We start from the raw sequence: 19,981 nt of genomic DNA, 5'->3' as shown, positions 1-19,981 counted from the left end.
AAGGTTCACATACTTTTGCCACTCACAGATATGTAATTTTGGATCATTTTCCTCAATAAATAAATGACCAAGTATAATATTTTTGTCTCATTTGTTTAACTGGGTTCTCTTCATCTACTTTTAGGACTTGTGTGAAAATCTGATGATGTTTTAGGTCATATTTATGCAGAAATATAGAAAATGTTAAAGGGTTCACAAACTTTCAGGCACCACTGTAAATAAAATGAAAAATCTGTGAAAAATGATCCAAATTGTGCGCTCGAGTGCTGTGAATAGGTCTCTGATAGAATGAGCTGCGTTCAGCGAAATAATTCACAAAAATGCACGATTTGGCTCCAACAACCCACATCAAAGGTCTGACTTGAAAGCTGTGGTTCTTTGAAAACTAAAGCTCCAGCTAGTTTTTCCCCCCCAACAAACATTTATTATCTCAGTTGAAATGTTTGTTTAAAGTGCTCATTCGGTCTGTTGAAATACTGTTTCGTCTACATCCACACGGCTTTCTGCCAGTTTACGACCCCTGCGATAGTGTCAGTTTTAGATTTCAGTAAAGATGATTTTTTTTTTTTTTCCCCCAGTAGTGAAAAAGGTGAGCGTGTTTATTTTGGCCGGGATGTGGTTTCTAGTGGCCAGAAATCCCTGTAAAACAATGGCGAACAAAACAGACTTGGTTAGTCTGTAGCACGCTCTGCTTGAGTTCTCTGCATGCCTTTTCACTAAACAGTACGTGTTTTCTTTTGGCTTAGCAGGTGCTGCACATACTTTGGCAGAAACCTGTTCACTGGCTGTTTTAGCTTCCAAGAAATGTCTGGCATCAGTGTGGCATTTAATAGGTTTTAAGAAAATGGGGCACTATAATAAAGTGGTACAGTGTACCATCCAGGCTACGCTTATCCTTCATCCTGTATAATATGGCATATAATGAATGTATGGACTGATTTATCAAGGGATGTAGTCAAAGGACATGTTAATATAAATTTTAAATTAATTTTCAGCCACCGGTGTGTAGTTCACGCCTCTGAGATTGCCTGGGTTTTTTTTTTTTTTTTTTCCCTTGAGCAACTTCCACCACGATTTGTAACAAGGCACTTAATCCAGCACAGCACATGTAGTACATGAAAAATATTTGTTATTCCACTCAATCTGGTCATACGTGAGCTGATAGTCGATGAGGCGTGTAGCTATAACCGAGTTCACTATAAGCCATGTACGACGAGATTGAGTGGAATAGCTGTTTTATTCTATCCACATTCACTGGAGTTTGAGAAGCGGATCATTATTTTTTTGCAAATTCGGTAAATAAAAACCTTTCATACAAAACGTCTGACAAAAAAAAATTCCGCTTGGAATGTAAACAAACTGGTGAAATGACAGGAGCAATTTGTGAAAAATGTGATAATGAATCGTGAAAATTTTTAAGATACTTTTTACTCCATTTTTTTTGTTTTTTGGGGGGGTTTTGTTTTCAAATCGCGTTTTTATTTCGTCCTTGGTTGGTTCAGCAACGCGCTCCGCCATTTTCTTCTTCTTTTGGGTTTTTCTGGCAGTTAGCAAACCAACTTAAAGGTCATGGATGCAAACGGCGCGCCTTTTGGCGGATGCAGCCTTTTTCACGGCTGTCTGGGGGACTTGTGTGAATTGCGCAGATCTGATGAGTTTTTGGGGTTTTTTTTGGGGGGGGGCGTTGGAGTGTCTGATTTTATAATTTCATCAAAGTAAATTCTGTATTAAAATTACTAAATAAGCAAATGCCGTTACAGTCCATGAAACATAGGAAGTATAAGTATGATAAAGCTGCACACGTAAAGCCAATAGGCTGCGCGCCATTATCTGCTGCTGGCTGCACTTCACTGCACGCGCAAGGATTTCCATCAGTCCAACGTAAGTTACGTAATTGGCTTTACGTGCGCAGCTTTCTGATTTAAGGCCAATTTATGCTGACAACCCAGTCCTTGCAGATGGCGTCTGCGAAAGGGGGGGCTTCGCAGACGCCATCTGCAAGGACTGGGTTGTCGGCATAAATTGGCCTTAAATCAGAAAGCTGCGCACATAAAGCCAATTACGTAACTTACGTTGGACTGATGGAAATCCTTGCGCGTGCAGTGAAGTGCAGCCAGCAGCAGATAATGGCGCGCAGCCTATTGGCTTTACGTGCGCAGCTTTATCATACTTATACTTCCTATGTTTCATGCCTGTTATGGTAGAATTTGCCTTTCACAAACACACCGTCATCCTAAATCATATACACACACACACACACTGTAAATAATTTTCTGTCAAGAATTTATAACCTTTTTCGCCAACTTCTTGTTAACACACTTTGAAAGATGATTTGCGACAGTAATCGTGAACACTTGCGTCATTTTATCGAGTCCAAACTATCACCAGGTGCACTAGTAGAGCTATTAGCGACCGCCATTTTGGATTTGTTTCCCCCCCATTTCAGGTCACGTGATCAAGTCTGAGAAGGTCCATTTTATTAAGTCATAATAAAAATAATTCTATTCTATCCACACTTACTGGATATGAACAATCGCGTGCTCCGATTGGCTACTCTATTCCCAGACTATCAGCTCATACACCGTGAGTAGAGAAAAACAAAATGGCGGAACGCATCAAGTCAGATATATCACTTTATCAAGTGTTTAAAAGAAACAGAAATGGCTAAAAGAATACAGTTCCCTGCTTCAATATCTCCTGTTCCACACGCCAGCCCAGTTGGTGGCAGTAATGCACCTGCATGGATGCAAACGGCGCGCCTTTTGGCAGATGCCGCCTTTTTCACGGCTGTCTGGGGGACTTGTGTGAATCGCACAGATCTGATGAGGCTTTTTTTTTTGGGGGGGGGGGCGTTGGAGTGCCTGATTATAATTTCATCAAAGTAAATTCTGTATTAAAATTACTAAAGCAAATGCTGTTAGAGTCCATGAAACACAGGAAGTATAAGTATGAGAAGAAAACAGTAAGGGCCTCTGCATGCTCTTGCGACAAGGCTTTCACAGACAGCTTTTCGCAGACAGTTGTAATTTATTGTTGAGCGGGGAGTAATAGGCGTGCGCGATGTTATTCACCGCCACAATGCAAGGGGGCGCGAAGTCGCGAAATCGCTAGGAGTAGTTGGTGGGTGTGGTTAGTGGAGTGTTTATCCTCCGGTTACTTATGACTAGAACTGGAGTCGTATAGATGTCCGTACTTCCTCACTTCCTCGATCAACCGCTCTTCGTGCTGCTCCATCTTCGCTCGTGTTTTTAAAAATGGCGGTCGTGAAAACAAACCAAACCGGGAAAGTAGGGAAGCGGAAGTGCGTGTACAGCGGATGTAGAGTGGACCAATCAGAGCCCTCTTGTCTGCGACGCTGTCTGCGAGGCTTCTGCGGTGGTCACAATTTTTGGGAGGTGCGTGCAGAGCGTCTGCGAAGGTGGGGGGGCTACGCAGACACTGTCTGCGACACTATCTCCGAGGACAACGTAAGTTACGTAATTGTCAGTCAGTCAGTGACCAGTGATATGAAAAAAGTTCAGTTACACAAATTGAAACGTGGCGATTTTCTATGCTATGGAAAGTCCGCACTATAATGACAGGCGTACTAACACCTTCTGCGCGCTTCGACAGCGCATTGATATGGAGCTCAGATATCAGTGCGCTGCCGAAGCGCGCAGAAGGTGTTAGTACGCCTGTCATTATAGTGCGGACTTTCCATAGCATAGAAAATCGCTACGTTTCAATTTGTGTAACTGAACTTGTTTCATATCACTGGTCATATAAACCTATGTAAACAGGAAAAACGCGGAAGAGTTTGGTCGCATCTAACTACAGCCCCAAAAAATACCGTTGGCCATGCTGAGCCTAGCTACATTGCTAACAGGAGTGACAGCGCATCTGACTGACTGGGAGGTCGCGCAAAGCTCGGATAGGTATGGAGCAGCTCGTCTCAATTCAGATAAGAGCATATTTCATTATGGAAGTACGGTGGACTGTTCCTTTAAATGCTGACTGCAACATTTGCAAAACTTTTACAAAGGTACTTAAAATGTCTGACACTCGGGCTTTTTGTAGTTCTAAATCGACAGTTCGGCCTAGTTCGGATGAAATTACACTATTAAAATGATCACTGAATGATTTGTTTTTCTGATTCTTTATTTTGTTGTTCGCTAGAATATCATTTTGCGATTTCAGACTTAAGCAAATGTTTGAAAACTCCGGATCTCCTTCCTTCATGGTGGCTGCCATTTTTTTGTGCCGCACGGCGCATGCGCAGAGCTGATTCGACAGGGCTTTCCACAAACGCCGGCTGCCGGCCATACAGCCAACTACACAATCAAGTCCAGCCGGCTACTTTAATGACTATATTTTTGTAGCCCACAGGCTCTAAATATTAATTTTCGATTTTAATAAAATGTTTATCTAATGGACTGACAATGTCAAACTGAACCGTTGATCAAGGGAGAGTAACTCATCCGCGCCCCGACATGCGGTGTGCGCGTGCACTCAGCTGCGTGAATGTGTCATGCACCGAAAATAAGAGATTTACAAGCCAGGAACGCCTCATGATGCAATACGCAAGAAAAGAAAGAAGATTTACTGCTATTTTACTTTGTATTTGAGTAAAGTGAATAAATAAATGGTCTGTGGAAAATACATTTAACTCTGGGAACTGCATGCACAGGAGTTTGTGTGTTTACCTCCCCCCGGCTACTTATTTGTCATGGCTGGCTAGTATGAGCCTTAGTGGAAAGCCCTGGGAATGCGGAAATGTCAAGTTCGATTTTAGATTTACGAGCCCGAAAAAAAATGTCGAAAAACCGGCGTTTAAAAAAAAAAATTTCACCCGCACAAACGGCACTCACCTGGCCGGTGGACCGGAAACAGAACATTTTTTAATAATGGCCTAGAGTTCGTAGTTATATACAGTACATAATGAGCAATATCTAAGAATGCGATCCTGCCTTCAGTCTTTTCCAGTGTCCTTGTGCGCAAAAATAAACATTTCTGCGGACTTTACAGGAACAATACGCTTTAATTAAATAAGCGTTACACAAGTTTTTGGACTGGTAGTATTCTGTAGTTCTCAGCTTGCTTCACTGACTGAACAGAACAGGGCTGAGGTCTGAGCACGATTTCAATATTAATTACAAACTCGACACTGAACGCATGTCTGAATGCATGTTGTGTTTGTAGACTTTGCTGAATAATGTCTAGGGATGTAGGTAGGGAAACTGTGGCCTGGTCAGGGTTTTTACGACCTATTAAAGAACAGGAACTGAAAACTTCTCTAACTGCTCAGTCGTGTTCCACGTAGCACTGTGGATCGTAATCAGAGATTACTGCGATCCTAAGAAGGCTTAGAGGGTAGTATTTTGAAATGATCCTATTACAGAATTTAATTCTGTAGCAGACAACTGATGCACGTATTTGTTAGCCTGGCAAGCCAGACTAAAAATATTTTTGGCCGCTAGGCGGGTGGGTTTAGTTTACTCGGCTACGTATTTGTGGCATTTTTACACGAATGTGCTTGCTGATTTATGGATTTGTAGGTTTTTTTTTTTTTTCCCCCTGTTAAAACGAATTGCAGGTTTATACCGTATTTTCTGGACTATAGAGCGCACCTGTATATAAGCCGCATCCGCTCTATTTTTTAAAAAAAATTCAAAAAAAGATATGCAAGCCGCACCGGGCTATAAGCCGCAGATATCTATGTTGATATTTACTGCATGTACAGAGCGATTTTGTACTGTAAATGTACATGTATGTACCTGAACAGATTCTTTCCGAACAGCGCCTTTTAACACGGCAGCAACTTTGCTGATTAAAACGGAACAGAACCAAGAGAAAATAACCGGTATTTATTTACCTTCATTTCTCCTGTGTTTGAAACCACAAGTCACTTTAATCATCTTCGCTGGATTTGAAAATAATTACCAGTTAGTAATTTGTCGTGCGTGTTCCATCTGCTAAAGATCTGCTAATTCTTCTTTGCATTGATTTTCCGTCTATCTTATTTTTGATTCTACTTCCGGTTAGAGCGCCCCTAGCGGTGGAAGAAAAATCCACAGAATAGCCGCACCTTTGTATAAGCCGCATGGTTCAAAACCTAGGAAAAAAGTAGCGGCTTATAGTCCAGAAAATACGGTAATCAGATTTTAACTTGCATTTCACAAGTTCATAGAGGATATTACAGGGTGGCGCAAAGATATGAAGTTTATCTTCAAGTGGTGAATCTGTTCATATTATATCGACACATCCACAAAAAAAGCAAGTTAATCAAAAGAATTTTCATTTTGAACCGGTTCACCATTTTGACAACATGCGTCTAGACAGCGGAAAACACTGGGAGTGACATCATTGGAGTGAAATATCGGGAATTTATTTTTTTCACGGTCCAAATCCTGCACTCCGATTGGCTGGTGAGCGGGTCCGTATCCTACGGTACGGACCCCGGTTACGGACCTCTGGCGACCCGCTCGTTCACAACAACAAATAATATAGTCGCGTTTTTTGTCAACATTTGTCTTTTTTTATAAGATTTATTTATAAGATTATCAAAAATCTTATAAATTTTTGCCAGCATTTCTCAGGAGAATAGCATTAATTTTACAGCATGGATAGCGATAACGACAGTGTTCACAGCGAAAGCGAGTTTTACTACCCTGAGGAAGAAGAAATAAAAGAAAACATTTCAGGAGAAAGCTAAAAACCTGTAACTGTTGCTGACGCCGAGCAAAAACATGGCTGAATCCTGAATGACTCAATTTTGTATAAATAGGGGACTACATAGGCGGCAAAATGTAGTTTTTTCCTGCCATGGAAGTGCACTTGTATACCGAGGAGGAAGCCATTTGCATTACAGACGTGAATGAGGATTCAAAATGGCGGCTCGGCTCGGTTTTCCCGTTCGGGCGCTCTTGTTTTCTGTTAGAATTTGGTAAAGAAAATAAATATTATTTACCAGCTTAAGGTCGGTCCTTATGGTGAAATACCGTGACCTCGGCCTTGAATACTGACCTTGGCCCAGAGGGCCTCGCTCAGTACTTTCAAGACCTCGGTCACGGTATTTCACCATACGGACCTCCCAGCTGGTAAATAACACATTTTTATTATACATACAGGACACCCCCCCCCCCCCCCCCCCCCCCCTTTTTTTTTTTTTTTGATGGAATAAAAACATGTTCTATTCCTTTCTAGCGGGTTTCATTCATTTGGTTTGATAGCATGCAATATTGTTAGCATATCGCTTATCCTATGTGTATTATGTCACTCTACCCAATGGAGAATGAGCGTTGAATATTGTTTGATATTGCATGGTTGTCCAGACAACATGACGTAAAACTTCGGCGCATCGACAATTTGTAAACAAACATGGCCGCCAGGTTTGCTTCGTTAAATACGGAAGATTTTGAGAGAATTTTGAAAGAGAAAGACGTGTTGAGCACCTAAAAGGAATATGTATAATAATAATACTGTCTGGCTTTTTTTTCGTGGTATATCAGATATATATTCCATTCAGCTACTTGTCTTTTTGACTTGTTCAACATCATGCTAGCTGAATGGAATATATCTGATGTACCACTCAACACCAACCAATATTATTTAAATATGTCACTCAGTTCCGTGATGTATTTCGGATGAAAAAATGTGAGTTTTTCAGCACGAGAAGATAAACTTCATATCTTCAAGCCAACATGTGATTTTCTTATTATATCGGTACGTTCACAAACAAAGTCCCCAAATTTATCAAAACAATTCATCGATTTCCTCACGAGTGACACATTAGAGATTTATGTCATGGTTTTGGTTCTCCATGATGGAGCTCATCTGAAAAATACAAGTGGCGTATTTCCCAGTAAAACACTCGTGTCTTTATTATACAATCATCATATTACTCAAACTGCAAATCCTGGCTTCCGAACATGGATACAGAAGTACAGGACAGTGAAATCGTTTCAGATATCCCAGCTTGTTAGGAAGGTGGGTTCAGAGGGCGGGGTCAGCCGTGACACAGCGTCCCTGGAGCCACATCACACAAGGGGCGTGGCTAAACCAGAAAGATCTGTGTATTGCCGAAACAAACGGTGTATAATCTGTAAATACACAGAGCAAAAGTATGAGCTGACCGTGTGAAAAGTAAGAAGTGTACACACTGATATTAAATTAAATATTACACACGATTGCTTTTGACAGAAAATGACCGTAAATGTTTATGCAAATCCATACTGGATGCAATGTCCGACTTTTTAAAAAAAAAAAAAAAAAGGCTTGTGCTGTTAGTGATGGTTACGTTCATATTTGCATCATTAATGAGCACCGTTATCAGATAGATGACTTGGCTATGAGTCATTACTTTTGTCTCCATACTAATTCTTAAAAAAAAAAAAAGGTACTGATTTACTTGTTGCTGTTGAAATTTCCACCAGTTGTGAAATGGTGATATTGGGACATGCACATATTTAGCAACCATTTAAAAAATCTGCAGTAGCTTAAAGGAACAGTCCACCGTATTTCCATAATGAAATATGCTCTTACCTGAATTGAGACGAGCTGCTCCGTACCTATCCGAGCTTTGCGCGACCTCCCAGTCAGTCAGACGCAGTCAAATGCACGGTCACTCCTGTTAGCAATGTAGCTAGGCTCAGCATGGCCAACGGTATTTTTTGGGGCTGTAGTTAGATGCGACCAAACTCTTTCGCGTTTTTCCTGTTTATATAGGTTTATATGACCAGTGATATGAAACAAGTTCAGTTACACAAATTGAAACGTAGCGATTTTCTATGCTATGGAAAGTCCGCACTATAATGACAGGCGTACTAACACCTTCTGCGCGCTTCGGCAGCGCATTGATATCTGAGCTCCGTATCAATGCGCTGCCGAAGCGCGCAGAAGGTGTTAGTACGCCTGTCATTATAGTGCGGACTTTCCATAGCATAGAAAATCGCTACGTTTCAATATTTTTAACTGAACTTTTTTTCATATCACTGGTCATATAAACCTATGTAAACAGGAAAAACGCGGAAGAGTTTGGTCACATCTAACTACAGCCCCAAAAAATACCGTTGGCCATACTGAGCCTAGCTACATTGCTAACAGGAGTGACCGCGCGTCTGACTGACTGGGAGGTCGCGCAAAGCTCGGATAGGTACGGAGCAGCTCGTCTCAATTCAGATAAGAGCATATTTCATTAGGGAAATACGGTGGACTGTTCCTTTAAGGCTAGATAATCGAGTACAAGTAAAACCACTCCTTGACGAAGTAAAAAAGTGGCTTTGCTGAAAATTTCACAACCTACTAATGACAAGTCCGACGTCTCGGACCGTGAGGAAGTCGGACCTGCTTATTAATAGTCCACATACAAAACCGAGCCAGCTTAATCTTTAAATGCACCCAGTTTCGAGCCATGAAAGGATCAACACTCTAGTGCACTTTTGTTCTATTAACAGAGCAGCAGTAGGTCTAGTTCCTTTAGCAGTGTGTTCAGTTCCCTCTGTAAAGACAATAGCATGCTTTGTCACGTCCTCGTGAAATCGGCCAGCCTCTCTCGTGCGCTCACCGTTCAGTACCACATTGTGCTGGTAAATATCACACTGAGAGCCCAATGAGTGCCTGTACACTCCGTGGGTTTGGTTATTAAAGCTCCACTTGGATGTGCGGCGACTCCTTAACCATTCAGTGTGTGTGTGTGTGTGCTTTACCCAGGCTGCTGCAGAGCCACACGTTGAAGTACACACTGTCTCTGAGGTTAATGGAAAACCAACATGAACATCTTTTTAGCTGATGTTTGAAATGACCTGCTGTATGTCTCATGGCAGGGTGGATGGTGTGTCACCATAAAAGTGCTGCACTTTGTGTTTATTTTAGACCTCGAAGCTGTATGACTCAGCTCAGACGGGGACCAATTCAAGGACCTTTTTATGTTTTCATGTAAAGCAGCTGTAGTTTGTGGTGGTGGTGGTGTTTTTTCTTCTTCTCAACTAACCTATAATGGTTTTCTTTTTTTACTTAATACACAGATCGATGGCGTAATTGATGACATCATCAGCCTGGAGTCCAGTTTGAACGACGAGTTCATGACTATGATTGACACCGGCCTCCAGCTGCCCAGCACGGTATGTCCTGGCGTCCCAAAAACATGGCGTCTGAAATCTTTTTCATTTCAAAGCCCCCTCGTCGTCGATTCCTTAAACAGAGCCAGCAGAAGCTACGGAGGTCTTTTTTTTAAAGGTGTGGTAGATGTTTGATTGGCTGTCCTGCTTTGTAAGAGGCATGTACAAAACTTAACATGGACCGGGAAGCACACTGTGAACACTTCCTGTTCAAGCAGTAGGAACACTATTGTTAGGAAACTGGAAGATGGACCTGGAGTATAAACTTCGAGACAAGGCTGGCTAATAGTTTAGAACACGACAGTACAGACTAGGCTTGTGCAAAGGGGTTGTTCCCCCCACTTGTTTGTGACCGGCCATTTTAAATATACATTAGGGTGGTTCCGAAATGTATGGGAAAAATTTTTTTTTTTTTTTTTTTACCAAAACATTCCGACCACCCTACCATTTTTTACATAGACTAAAAGAAGGCAACAAGCAACATTTCAGAAAAATTGGTTAATATTTCGAGGTGCCACACGAGGTTGCAAATCGGGTTAGCCATTAAAGGAACAGTCCACCGTACTTCCATAATGAAATATGTTCTTCTCTGAATTGAGACGAGCTGCTCCGTGCCTCTCCGAGTTTTGCGCGACCTCCCAGTCAGTCAGACGTGCTGTTACTCCTGTTAGCAATGTAGCTAGGCTCAGCATGGCCAATGGTATTTTTTGGGGCTGTAGTTAGATGCGACCAAACTCATCTCATCTCATTATCTCTAGCCGCTTTATCCTTCTACAGGGTCGCAGGCAAGCTGGAGCCTATCCCAGCTGACTACGGGCGAAAGGCGGGGTACACCCTGGACAAGTCGCCAGGTCATCACAGGGCTGACACATAGACACAGACAACCATTCACACTCACATTCACACCTACGGTCAATTTAGGGTCACCAGTTAACCTAACCTGCATGTCTTTGGACTGTGGGGGAAACCGGAGCACCCGGAGGAAACCCACGCGGACACGGGGAGAACATGCAAACTCCGCACAGAAAGGCCCTCGCCAGCGCCGGGGCTCGAACTCAGGACCTTCTTGCTGTGAGGCGACAGCGCTAACCACTACACCACCGTGCCGCCGCGACCAAACTCTTCCGCGTTTTTCCTGTTTACATAGGTTTATATGACCAGTGATATGAAACAAGTTCAGTTACACAAATTGAAACGTGGCGATTTTCTATGCTATGGAAAGTCCGCACTATAACCCTACTAACACCTTCTGCGCGCTTCGGCAGCGCATTGATACCTTCACTCGGAGTTGTACCTTTTTTTTTTTTTTTTTTTTTTAAAAAGACAGGGCGGACGGACCAGGGCATTCGCCCGCCTGGCCGTGCTCGACGAGGAGCGCTCTCGGCCGGCTTGGGAGGCAGACGGCAGCCCCTCCTGGAAGTGTGGTTTTACCATGGGCCTCATGCGGAAAAATGACACAGTCCCAGTTTTACCATGGGCCTTAGGCTGAAAAAATGACAAAGTCCCAGTTTTACTATGGGGCTCGAGTTGTACCGTTTTTTTTTTTAGATAGGGCGGACGGACCAGGGCATTCGCCTGCCTGGCCGTGCCCGAAGAGGAGTGAAGGTATCAATGCACTGTCGAAGCGCGCAGAAGATGTTAGTACACCTGTCATTATAGTGCGGACTTTCCATAGCATAGAAAATCGCCACGTTTCAATTTGTGTAACTGAACTTTGTTTCATGTCACTGGTCATATAAACCTATGTAAACAGGAAAAACGCGGAAGAGTTTGGTCGCATCTAACTACAGCCCCAAAAAATACCGTTGGCCATACTGAGCCTAGCTACATTGCTAACAGGAGTTAGCTGACTGACTGGGAGGTCGCGCAAAGCTCGGAGAGGTACGGATCAGCTCGTCTCAATTCAGAGAACAACATATTTCATTATGGAAGTACGGTGGACTGTTCCTTTAACATTAGTTGGTGCGTAGACTGTTGCAGAGAAGATCTCAAATCCCCAAAAAGTCACAGTTCTAGAGGGAATATGCCACTTCTATGAAAAAGAGGCAGGAAGAGTTTATAGACTGATAGAAGGTTAACTTTCATGCACTAAGGGGTTCTTAAACAATGAGCACTGATCGTAATATGCTGAAGTTGTGAATGTTTTTCTTTCTATGTTTTTCAGACGGCTAGCAACAGTAATACAGGTAGTACCGGTGGTGCAAAGCACAAAACCAGAAAGGACAATTGTGTTTGGTTAACTGGTCCCACTTCCAAGGAACTGTCTGGGAGAAAGCTTCCTTCTGCTAGGGAAGTCCTTAGTGTGTTCTTTTATTTCCACAAGATACCATAATACCAAAGGGTTTAGAAAATCACAGACAAGTAATAGCTATCGTTACTTTGAACACAGGAAGTTATATTACTGTATTGTTTGTATTAAAGGTGGGGTACGAGATTTTGGAATAACGGTTCCCGCAAGCCATATTTTGAAAAGAAACACGCCCGCCCTCGCCATGCTCCCACCCCCCGCGTCTCCACCCCTATAAACGTGGCTACGCTGTGACTGCAAAATCAGAAAAGTCACTCGTTTTTAACTTGCTCTAGTGACCTCATTTTTTTTACACTACAGACAAAAAAATTACATCAGTGTGTTCAGGAGAGCCTTGTGGCGCTCACTGTGAAAGAATTTTGTATATCTCCTTCCGTTTTCGTGTAAATCTCCATTGTTTGGAGGGAGCGCTCTGAGGGAAAGCTGCCCTTTTTTCTCTGCTCAGCGCGCGGTTGGGGGAGGGGCTTCTCTCACTCACACACACGCGCACGCACACAGAAGGGACGGGCTGCTCACGGGCTTCAGTCTGATTGACGTGTCAGTATCCAATCATTTTGAGGTGGTACCTCGATATGATTGGATGGCGTTTTTCCTTTATTTTACACTGTAGACTGGATTAAAATATTTCGTTTTTGGGTCAAACCTTCTATTGTACTGCTTGCAACATGGGTGTGAGGAGCTTTTCAAGCAATATGGTAAATACTCCTGAAAAAAATCTCATACCCCACCTTTAATATGAAACCGTTAATAAGCCACATTATTTTATATTGTGTCTTGAGTGAAAACTTTTAATGGCTTTGTGGCACCTCTAAACATTGTTCAATCTTAACCAAATTTCGCACAATAACTACTTTTAGGCAATGTAAAAAAAAAAGGCAAGGTGGTTGTAACAAAATCCTAAAAAAAAAAATATTTGGGGACCACCCTAATATACATAGCAATAAATGATAGCCGAAAGTAGGACAGAAAAATGAGTATTTTCACCAGTTCTGCTTGAAGGTATAAAAATATGATCATCTGTGCAGTTGTAGCTGTTTTGCCAGCTGCTTTCACCACGGTAATCCACACAAAACACAGCAGTACGTTTTTAATATGTTTACAAATCCTTTATCTAATGGCCACCATAGTCTATGCCTGTGTCCGAGATCACTCACTACTCACACTGTAGTGGACCGTATAGCGATTTCGCCCTTTTGTAGTGCTGTCCGAATGTATAGTGAGAATTATTACACCCTAAATATTGGATTCGTAGTATCCCACAATGCACTGTGAAAAGTAGTATACAACCAACCGATGGTCACTAACCAAGCAATATATCCCATCATGCATTGCGGGCTCGCTGAAGCAACACATTATAAACGGACGTTCAAGTACAATTAAAAATAGTAAGAATTTTTAAAAAAGAGCTAAAATAGAATAAGACATAAGAATAAGTTAGTGTAGAGAGAGGAATTAATCAAAAGCCTCAAATCTGATTGAAGGAAGTAAGCCTTCAGCCTTGATTTAAAAGAAGTGAAAGATGCAGCAGAGACAAAGTACTTTGTATTGATTAATGTGGGAAATACGCTCAGTATAATACAGAAGTGGGCAGTAACGAAGTACATTTACTTGAGTATTTGAGTACTTAAGTGCACTATGCTTGAGTATTAATTTTTTGGCAACTTATGACTTTAACTTCACTACATTTGAAAGGCAAATATCGTACTTTTCACTCCACGACATTTCTATGAAGGTCCTCGTTACTATGAAGCAGCTTTGAAAGTGGATGTTTTTTCTTTTCTTTTCTAAAACATGATTGGTTTTTTCGCAGGTGACACTGAGACAGCCGATCAGTAATCACTAGGGTCACGTCACGTCCATAGACTGGATAAAATCAAGTTCAGTGATTTCTCAGCAGCGTTATTTAACATTCTGATGGCAGAATGGAAGGAGGCGGTTCTTCTGAGGAATGCACGCACTCATGGCCCATGAACCCATGTTTCAGTTTTCTGAAAGGATTAAAGATTTGTTTAGTTTTAAATGTTTGCTTTGTTTGCCAAAAACGAACCACGTCACGGCCTACAAAAACTCGCCGTCCAACCTGCAGAAGCATGTTGAGGTATATGAAGGTTTTATTCCAAGAGAAAGCTTGCAACGAAGTTGTCTGTGCTTTTAGAGCTAGCGATAGCGTTGCAATAGCTATGCAGTCTGGTTAGTCAAATGACTTTCTATGGATTTGCCCGCCAAGTTGACATAGCCTTGTCCACTGCTAATGTTTACACACAACTTGGACACTGTTAGTTAGCATGTAAAAATGGAGTTACGCCAACATGAATAACGTTAACTTTATCTGAAGTCCTTTCAGAAATATGTTTTAGCATTATCCTGCCAAATAAACAATGTAAAATCTTTCTTTTCTAGTCGCGTTAGCTACTCAATATGATTTCAAGTTTGAAAAGAGTTTGCTAGCATGTCAGGTGGAGTTTCACTAACTAGCTACGTAGCTTAACGTTAAACCACCATGATGGCACAGCATGCGTTCATTTTATGAATTCACATTTCTGTCTTTGGTAACAGCGTTAGGTTTTGTAAGTGTTGTGGTAATAATACAACGATTCGTTGACAAATGTACTTGAGTATTTTTAAAAGCAAGTACTTCAGTACTTTAACTTAAGTAAAAATGTATCGGAGTAACGTTTGACCAGCGGGATCTATACTCTGACTTAAGTAATGAAGTTGGGTACTTTGTTCACCTTTGATATAATATGGATTTATAACAAATTATACATGCATGTGTTTATTTTGAAAACCCATCAGCCGACTGATGGGGCACGTTTTAATTGTGCGACAGTAATGACGTAAATAACAGCGCAGCGGAGTAGTGTCCGAAAGGGTTTTTTCATTTTACCAATGAGCTCATGATCTATATAGGATTCTCTAGATAATGAGTAGAGAGTAGTGAAATGAAGTGATTTCAGACACAGCCAAAGTCTTTGCATCTTCATGGCTGGCACAGGAGGGAGGGAAACAAAGCCAGCGGTCTCAAAAGTAGCCGGTCACCGGCGGCAAATCGCCGGCTGTGGCTTGTTATGCCGCCGGCTATTGTCAGTCGAGTCACAAAATTTAATATTAAATATTTCTGACGGCAAAAAAAGTTGTGAACGTAAATTACATCCACTATGTCATGTATGTCCGTTGCCGCGTCAACTTTGTTTACATCCTCGACATGAGTGCAGCCATTACTGCCATGTGTTGCCAGATTGGGCGGTTTTAAGTGCATTTTGGCGGGTTTTGAACCCATTTCTGCCGCTGGCAGACATTTTACCATTTTGCACCCTGCTGTAAATTTTGTACCCTGCTATTCTCCCAAACTTTGAAGCACCTGCAAAGCAGTGTATTTAATCATTTTGTAATTATCAGCATTAACATTTATTGTTAGATTTAAATGCGTGACTTGACAGTGTCGTAGGCCTACTTCAACTTTAAGTGATTTTTTTTTTTTTTTTCCTTTCAGTCAAAAACTGAAAGTGGGCCCCCCCCTTTTTAATAAACCCGTTTTTTTTAGATGATTTTTCAGTTGCGTCCGTAATAACTTTTATTAACTTGTGTTAAATATAGACTTGTTGAATCTTAGCTAAGTGGAACGTACACTACTAGATTTTATTTCATATTAATGGACTCAAAATATTTGCCATTTACCTTAACAGAAAGCGAGGAAGCCTTGCAAGTTTACTCAAGAACCTGTGAGATTGGGCGGAGGGGGCGGGGCATCCAGGCAGTGTTAGTTAATATAGGAAAGTTTAAAACGTCTGCGCAGATCTTTCCAGATTAATTTGTCGATTGGCTCATCTCCAGTTTTATCAGAAGCAAAAAGGCTTCTCTTTTGGTATATTTTGAGAGAGAACTTTTCCTAGAGTACTCAAATTACAGAGCTCCGATGCAAAACGAGTAAACGCTGGCAGGTTTGGGAATGTAATGTAATCAAAGTGAACATCACTGGATATCGAGACAGTGTAATATCGTGAGGGGAGGATCAAACCATCAAATCAATATTTGCTTTAGATGTGTTGGTAAATTTACATCGAAATTACAATTCAAACAGCTAGAACGGAGTTGTGTCTTTTTTTTTTTTTTTTATAAGGGGGAAAATGAAATTATAAAAACACAGTTGAATGAGCGTTACGTTACTGCTGCAGTGGGCCGCGCCCACATAGCGCCAACACACAGGATCGCCATTGCTTCCTGTCCTGCACTGCCACCACTGCCTCCTCAAACGAGATACCCGACTCCTGTAAGTCTCGAGACCGCATCACTCCATCGCATGCGTTGCCTGCCTGGATGACGTCATCCTGATAGTAACCAATGGAGCTAGCGGCGCGGTAAGCGTATTAGAAGCGTGCGTACGACGTGGCCGATCCGTGGTAGCCGATTCCGTCATAGGATATTAATTAGGGGAGCCTGATCAGTTCTTTCAAAGATCTCTGCATTTGAGATGTGGACTCTCCAGGACACACACCAAGAATTCTGAGAAGGCATCGACAGTGGTGCTTGAAAGTTTGTGAACCCTTTAGAATTTTCTATATTTCTGCATAAATATGACCTAAAACAACATCAGATTTTCACACAAGTCCTTAAAGTAGATAAAGAGAACCCAGTTAAACAAATGAGACAAAAATATTATACTTGGTCATTTATTTATTGAGGAAAATGATCCAATATTACATATCTGTGAGTGGCAAAAGTATGTGAACCTTTGCTTTCAGTATCTGGTGTGACCCCCTTGTGCAGCAATAACTGCAACTAAACGTTTGCGGTAACTGTTGATCAGTCCTGCACACCGGCTTGGAGGAATTTTAGCCCGTTCCTCCGTACAGAACAGCTTCAACTCTGGGATGTTGGTGGGTTTCCTCACATGAACTGCTCGCTTCAGGTCCTTCCACAACATTTCCATTGGATTAAGGTCAGGACTTTGACTTGGCCATTCCAAAACATTAACTTTATTCTTCTTTAACCATTCTTTGGTAGAACGATTTGTGTGCTTGGGGTCGTTGTCTTGCTGCATGACCCACCTTCTCTTGAGACTCAGTTCATGGACAGATGTCCTGACAGTTGCCTTTAGAATTTGCTGGTATAATTCAGAATTCATTGTTCCATCAATGATGGCAAGCCGTCCTGGCCCAGATGCAGTAAAACAGGCCCAAACCATGATACTATCACCACCATGTTTCACAGATGGGATAAGGTTCTTATGCTGGAATGCAGTGTTTTCCTTTCTCCAAACATAACGCTTCTCATTTAAACCAAAAAGTTCTATTTTGGTCTCATCCGTCCACAAAACATTTTTCCAATAGCCTTCTGGCTCGTCCACATGATCTTTAGCAAACTGCAGACGAGCAGCAATGTGCTTTTTGGAGAGCAGTGGCTTTCTCCTTGCAACCCTGCCATGCACACCATTGTTGTTCAGTGTTCTCCTGATGGTGGACTCATGAACATTAACATTAGCCAATGTGAGAGAGGCCTTCAGTTGCTTAGAAGTTACCCTGGGGTCCTTTGTGGCCTCGCCGACTATTACACGCCTTGCTCTTGGAGTGATCTTTGTTGGTCAACCACTCCTGGGGAGGGTAACAATGGTCTTGAATTTCCTCCATTTGTACACAATCTGTCTGACTGTGGATTGGTGGAGTCCAAACTCTTTAGAGATGGTTTTGTCACCTTTTCCAGCCTGATGAGCATCAACAACGCTTTTTCTGAGCTCCTCAGAAATCTCCTTTGTTCGTGCCATGATACACTTCCACAAACATGTGTTGTGACGATCAGACTTTGATAGATCCCTGTTCTTTAAATAAAACAGGGTGCCCACTCACACCTGATTGTCATCCCATTGATTGAAAACACCTGACTCTAATTTCACCTTCAAATGAACTGCTAATCCTAGAGGTTCACATACTTTTGCCACTCAGATATGTAACATTGGATCATTTTCCTCAATAAATAAATGACCAAGTATAATATTTTTGTCTCATTTGTTTAACTGGGTTCTCTTTATCTACTTTTAGGGCTTGTGTGAAAATCTGATTGTTTTAGGTCATATTTATGCAGAAATATAGAAAATTCTAAAGGGTTCACAAACTTTCAGGCACCACTGTAGTATGAAAAGCTGCTAAGTGCTTCTCTTCTTGTGGGGTGGTATTCCAAGCTTCAGCGCTTGATCTGAGTACCCCAATAGGGAGGAAGTTGATCGATCTGTTTAGCGTCTGAAAAACAAGGCAGCTGGATATGACGAGATGATTGGAGAGATGTTAAAAGCTGGAGAATGAGCATAATAAGGATTTAATACTGATATTGTGCACAGTAGTGTTAAGTAGGCATGTAGCGATGCATCGTACGACGATAAATCGTGATACAAATCTGACAGTTTGAATGATGAAATAAAAAAATGAATCGTGATTATTAACAGGCTGGAAAATCTCTTCGTTTTTCCTCGTTGTAATTGTGTTAGACTAGGGATGGCGAAAACTAAAAATCTTGACCGACCACCGAGCCTCATTAGCTGGTTAAAGTTGGTTAACCTATGAGTTTTTAAAATTCAAGAATTGGAATTATTAGAATCTATTCTAAATCGAACCGCGAGCATCCGCACATTCAGTCCCAGTCGCTGCCCTCCACTCACATTACTTTTTCTACAGCGCGAAACATTTAGTCAAACGCGGCACTGATGTCGAGGGGTTTGTATTGGAGCGGAGGACAAATGGCTCCAGCTTAGAGACAGTTTCAGTTGGCCATGAAAATAAAGTCAAGTGCTAGAAGTAGTACATAACATTCAGTGATGGGAATAACAGCGTTAAAATAAAGGCTGTTATAACGCCGGGTAATCTAATTAATTAGCTACAATCGTTATAACGCCGTTACCAATATCAACACACCATTACTGCATGGTATTGAAGTTGCTCTGAAGCATACTGCTACGGACTCGGCACTTTGCTTCGAAGTGAGCACAGAGACCTCATACTGCAATTGTTTTCCAGCTACTGATATTACAGTTACATGGCTGCTAATTGTGCACAGCCATTGGGAATGGGATAGCTGGAGCTGAGCTGATTAGCCGCTAAGCTAATATAGCAACTGTCTGATGCTAAGTAACATCAGTGAGTAACCAGGTTTTAGTTCAGATCTTGTGTATTATTATTATTATTATTATTATTATTACGTTGACATTAATATTCACCAGACTAATCAACCATCGACTTCATTCATGCGCTGTGTTCTTGTTTCTTTGATGGTCAAGAATTTCCTTGATGTTACGTACCTGGTTAACATCGTAGTAAAATGTAATCCAACACTGAGACTTTTCTTTCGCCGAGTGGCAGCTGTCTTCAACTGGGGCGGGAGGGCGGGACATGACTGAATGGGTGTTTCTGATTTGTCAGCTGTTATCCTTACACCGCATGGCATGCCCCAAGTGTTTATAACACAGAATTCCAGGTTCTCCGCTCCAAAATCGGCAGCTTCAAAACAATTGATTTTTTTTTTTTTTTTAACCGACAACCAAAAAAAAAAATTAACCGGTTGACATTGATTCGGTCAACCATCGGTTAAACGG

General features: G+C 41.7%; 1 protein-coding gene across 7 annotated transcripts in view; it reads left to right on the top strand.

Moving 5' to 3' along the window:
- Positions 1 to 19,981, top strand: part of tfe3a (transcription factor binding to IGHM enhancer 3a) — a 96,681-nt gene that overhangs the window by 48,509 nt on the left and 28,191 nt on the right. For all 7 annotated transcript variants that reach the window (XR_009655546.1, XM_060932452.1, XM_060932449.1 and 4 more), the window contains one exon: positions 10,002 to 10,097. Coding sequence is in view for 6 of the 7 variants with exons in the window: in XM_060932452.1 (XP_060788435.1) it covers positions 10,002 to 10,097 (96 nt within the window). In the remaining variant the exon portion in view is untranslated. The remainder of the gene's footprint in view (positions 1 to 10,001; positions 10,098 to 19,981) is intronic.

This window comes from Neoarius graeffei, chromosome 10 (assembly GCF_027579695.1).
Source record: "Neoarius graeffei isolate fNeoGra1 chromosome 10, fNeoGra1.pri, whole genome shotgun sequence".
Lineage (NCBI taxonomy): Eukaryota > Metazoa > Chordata > Actinopteri > Siluriformes > Ariidae > Neoarius > Neoarius graeffei.
This window is presented reverse-complemented; position numbering and strand designations above follow the sequence as displayed.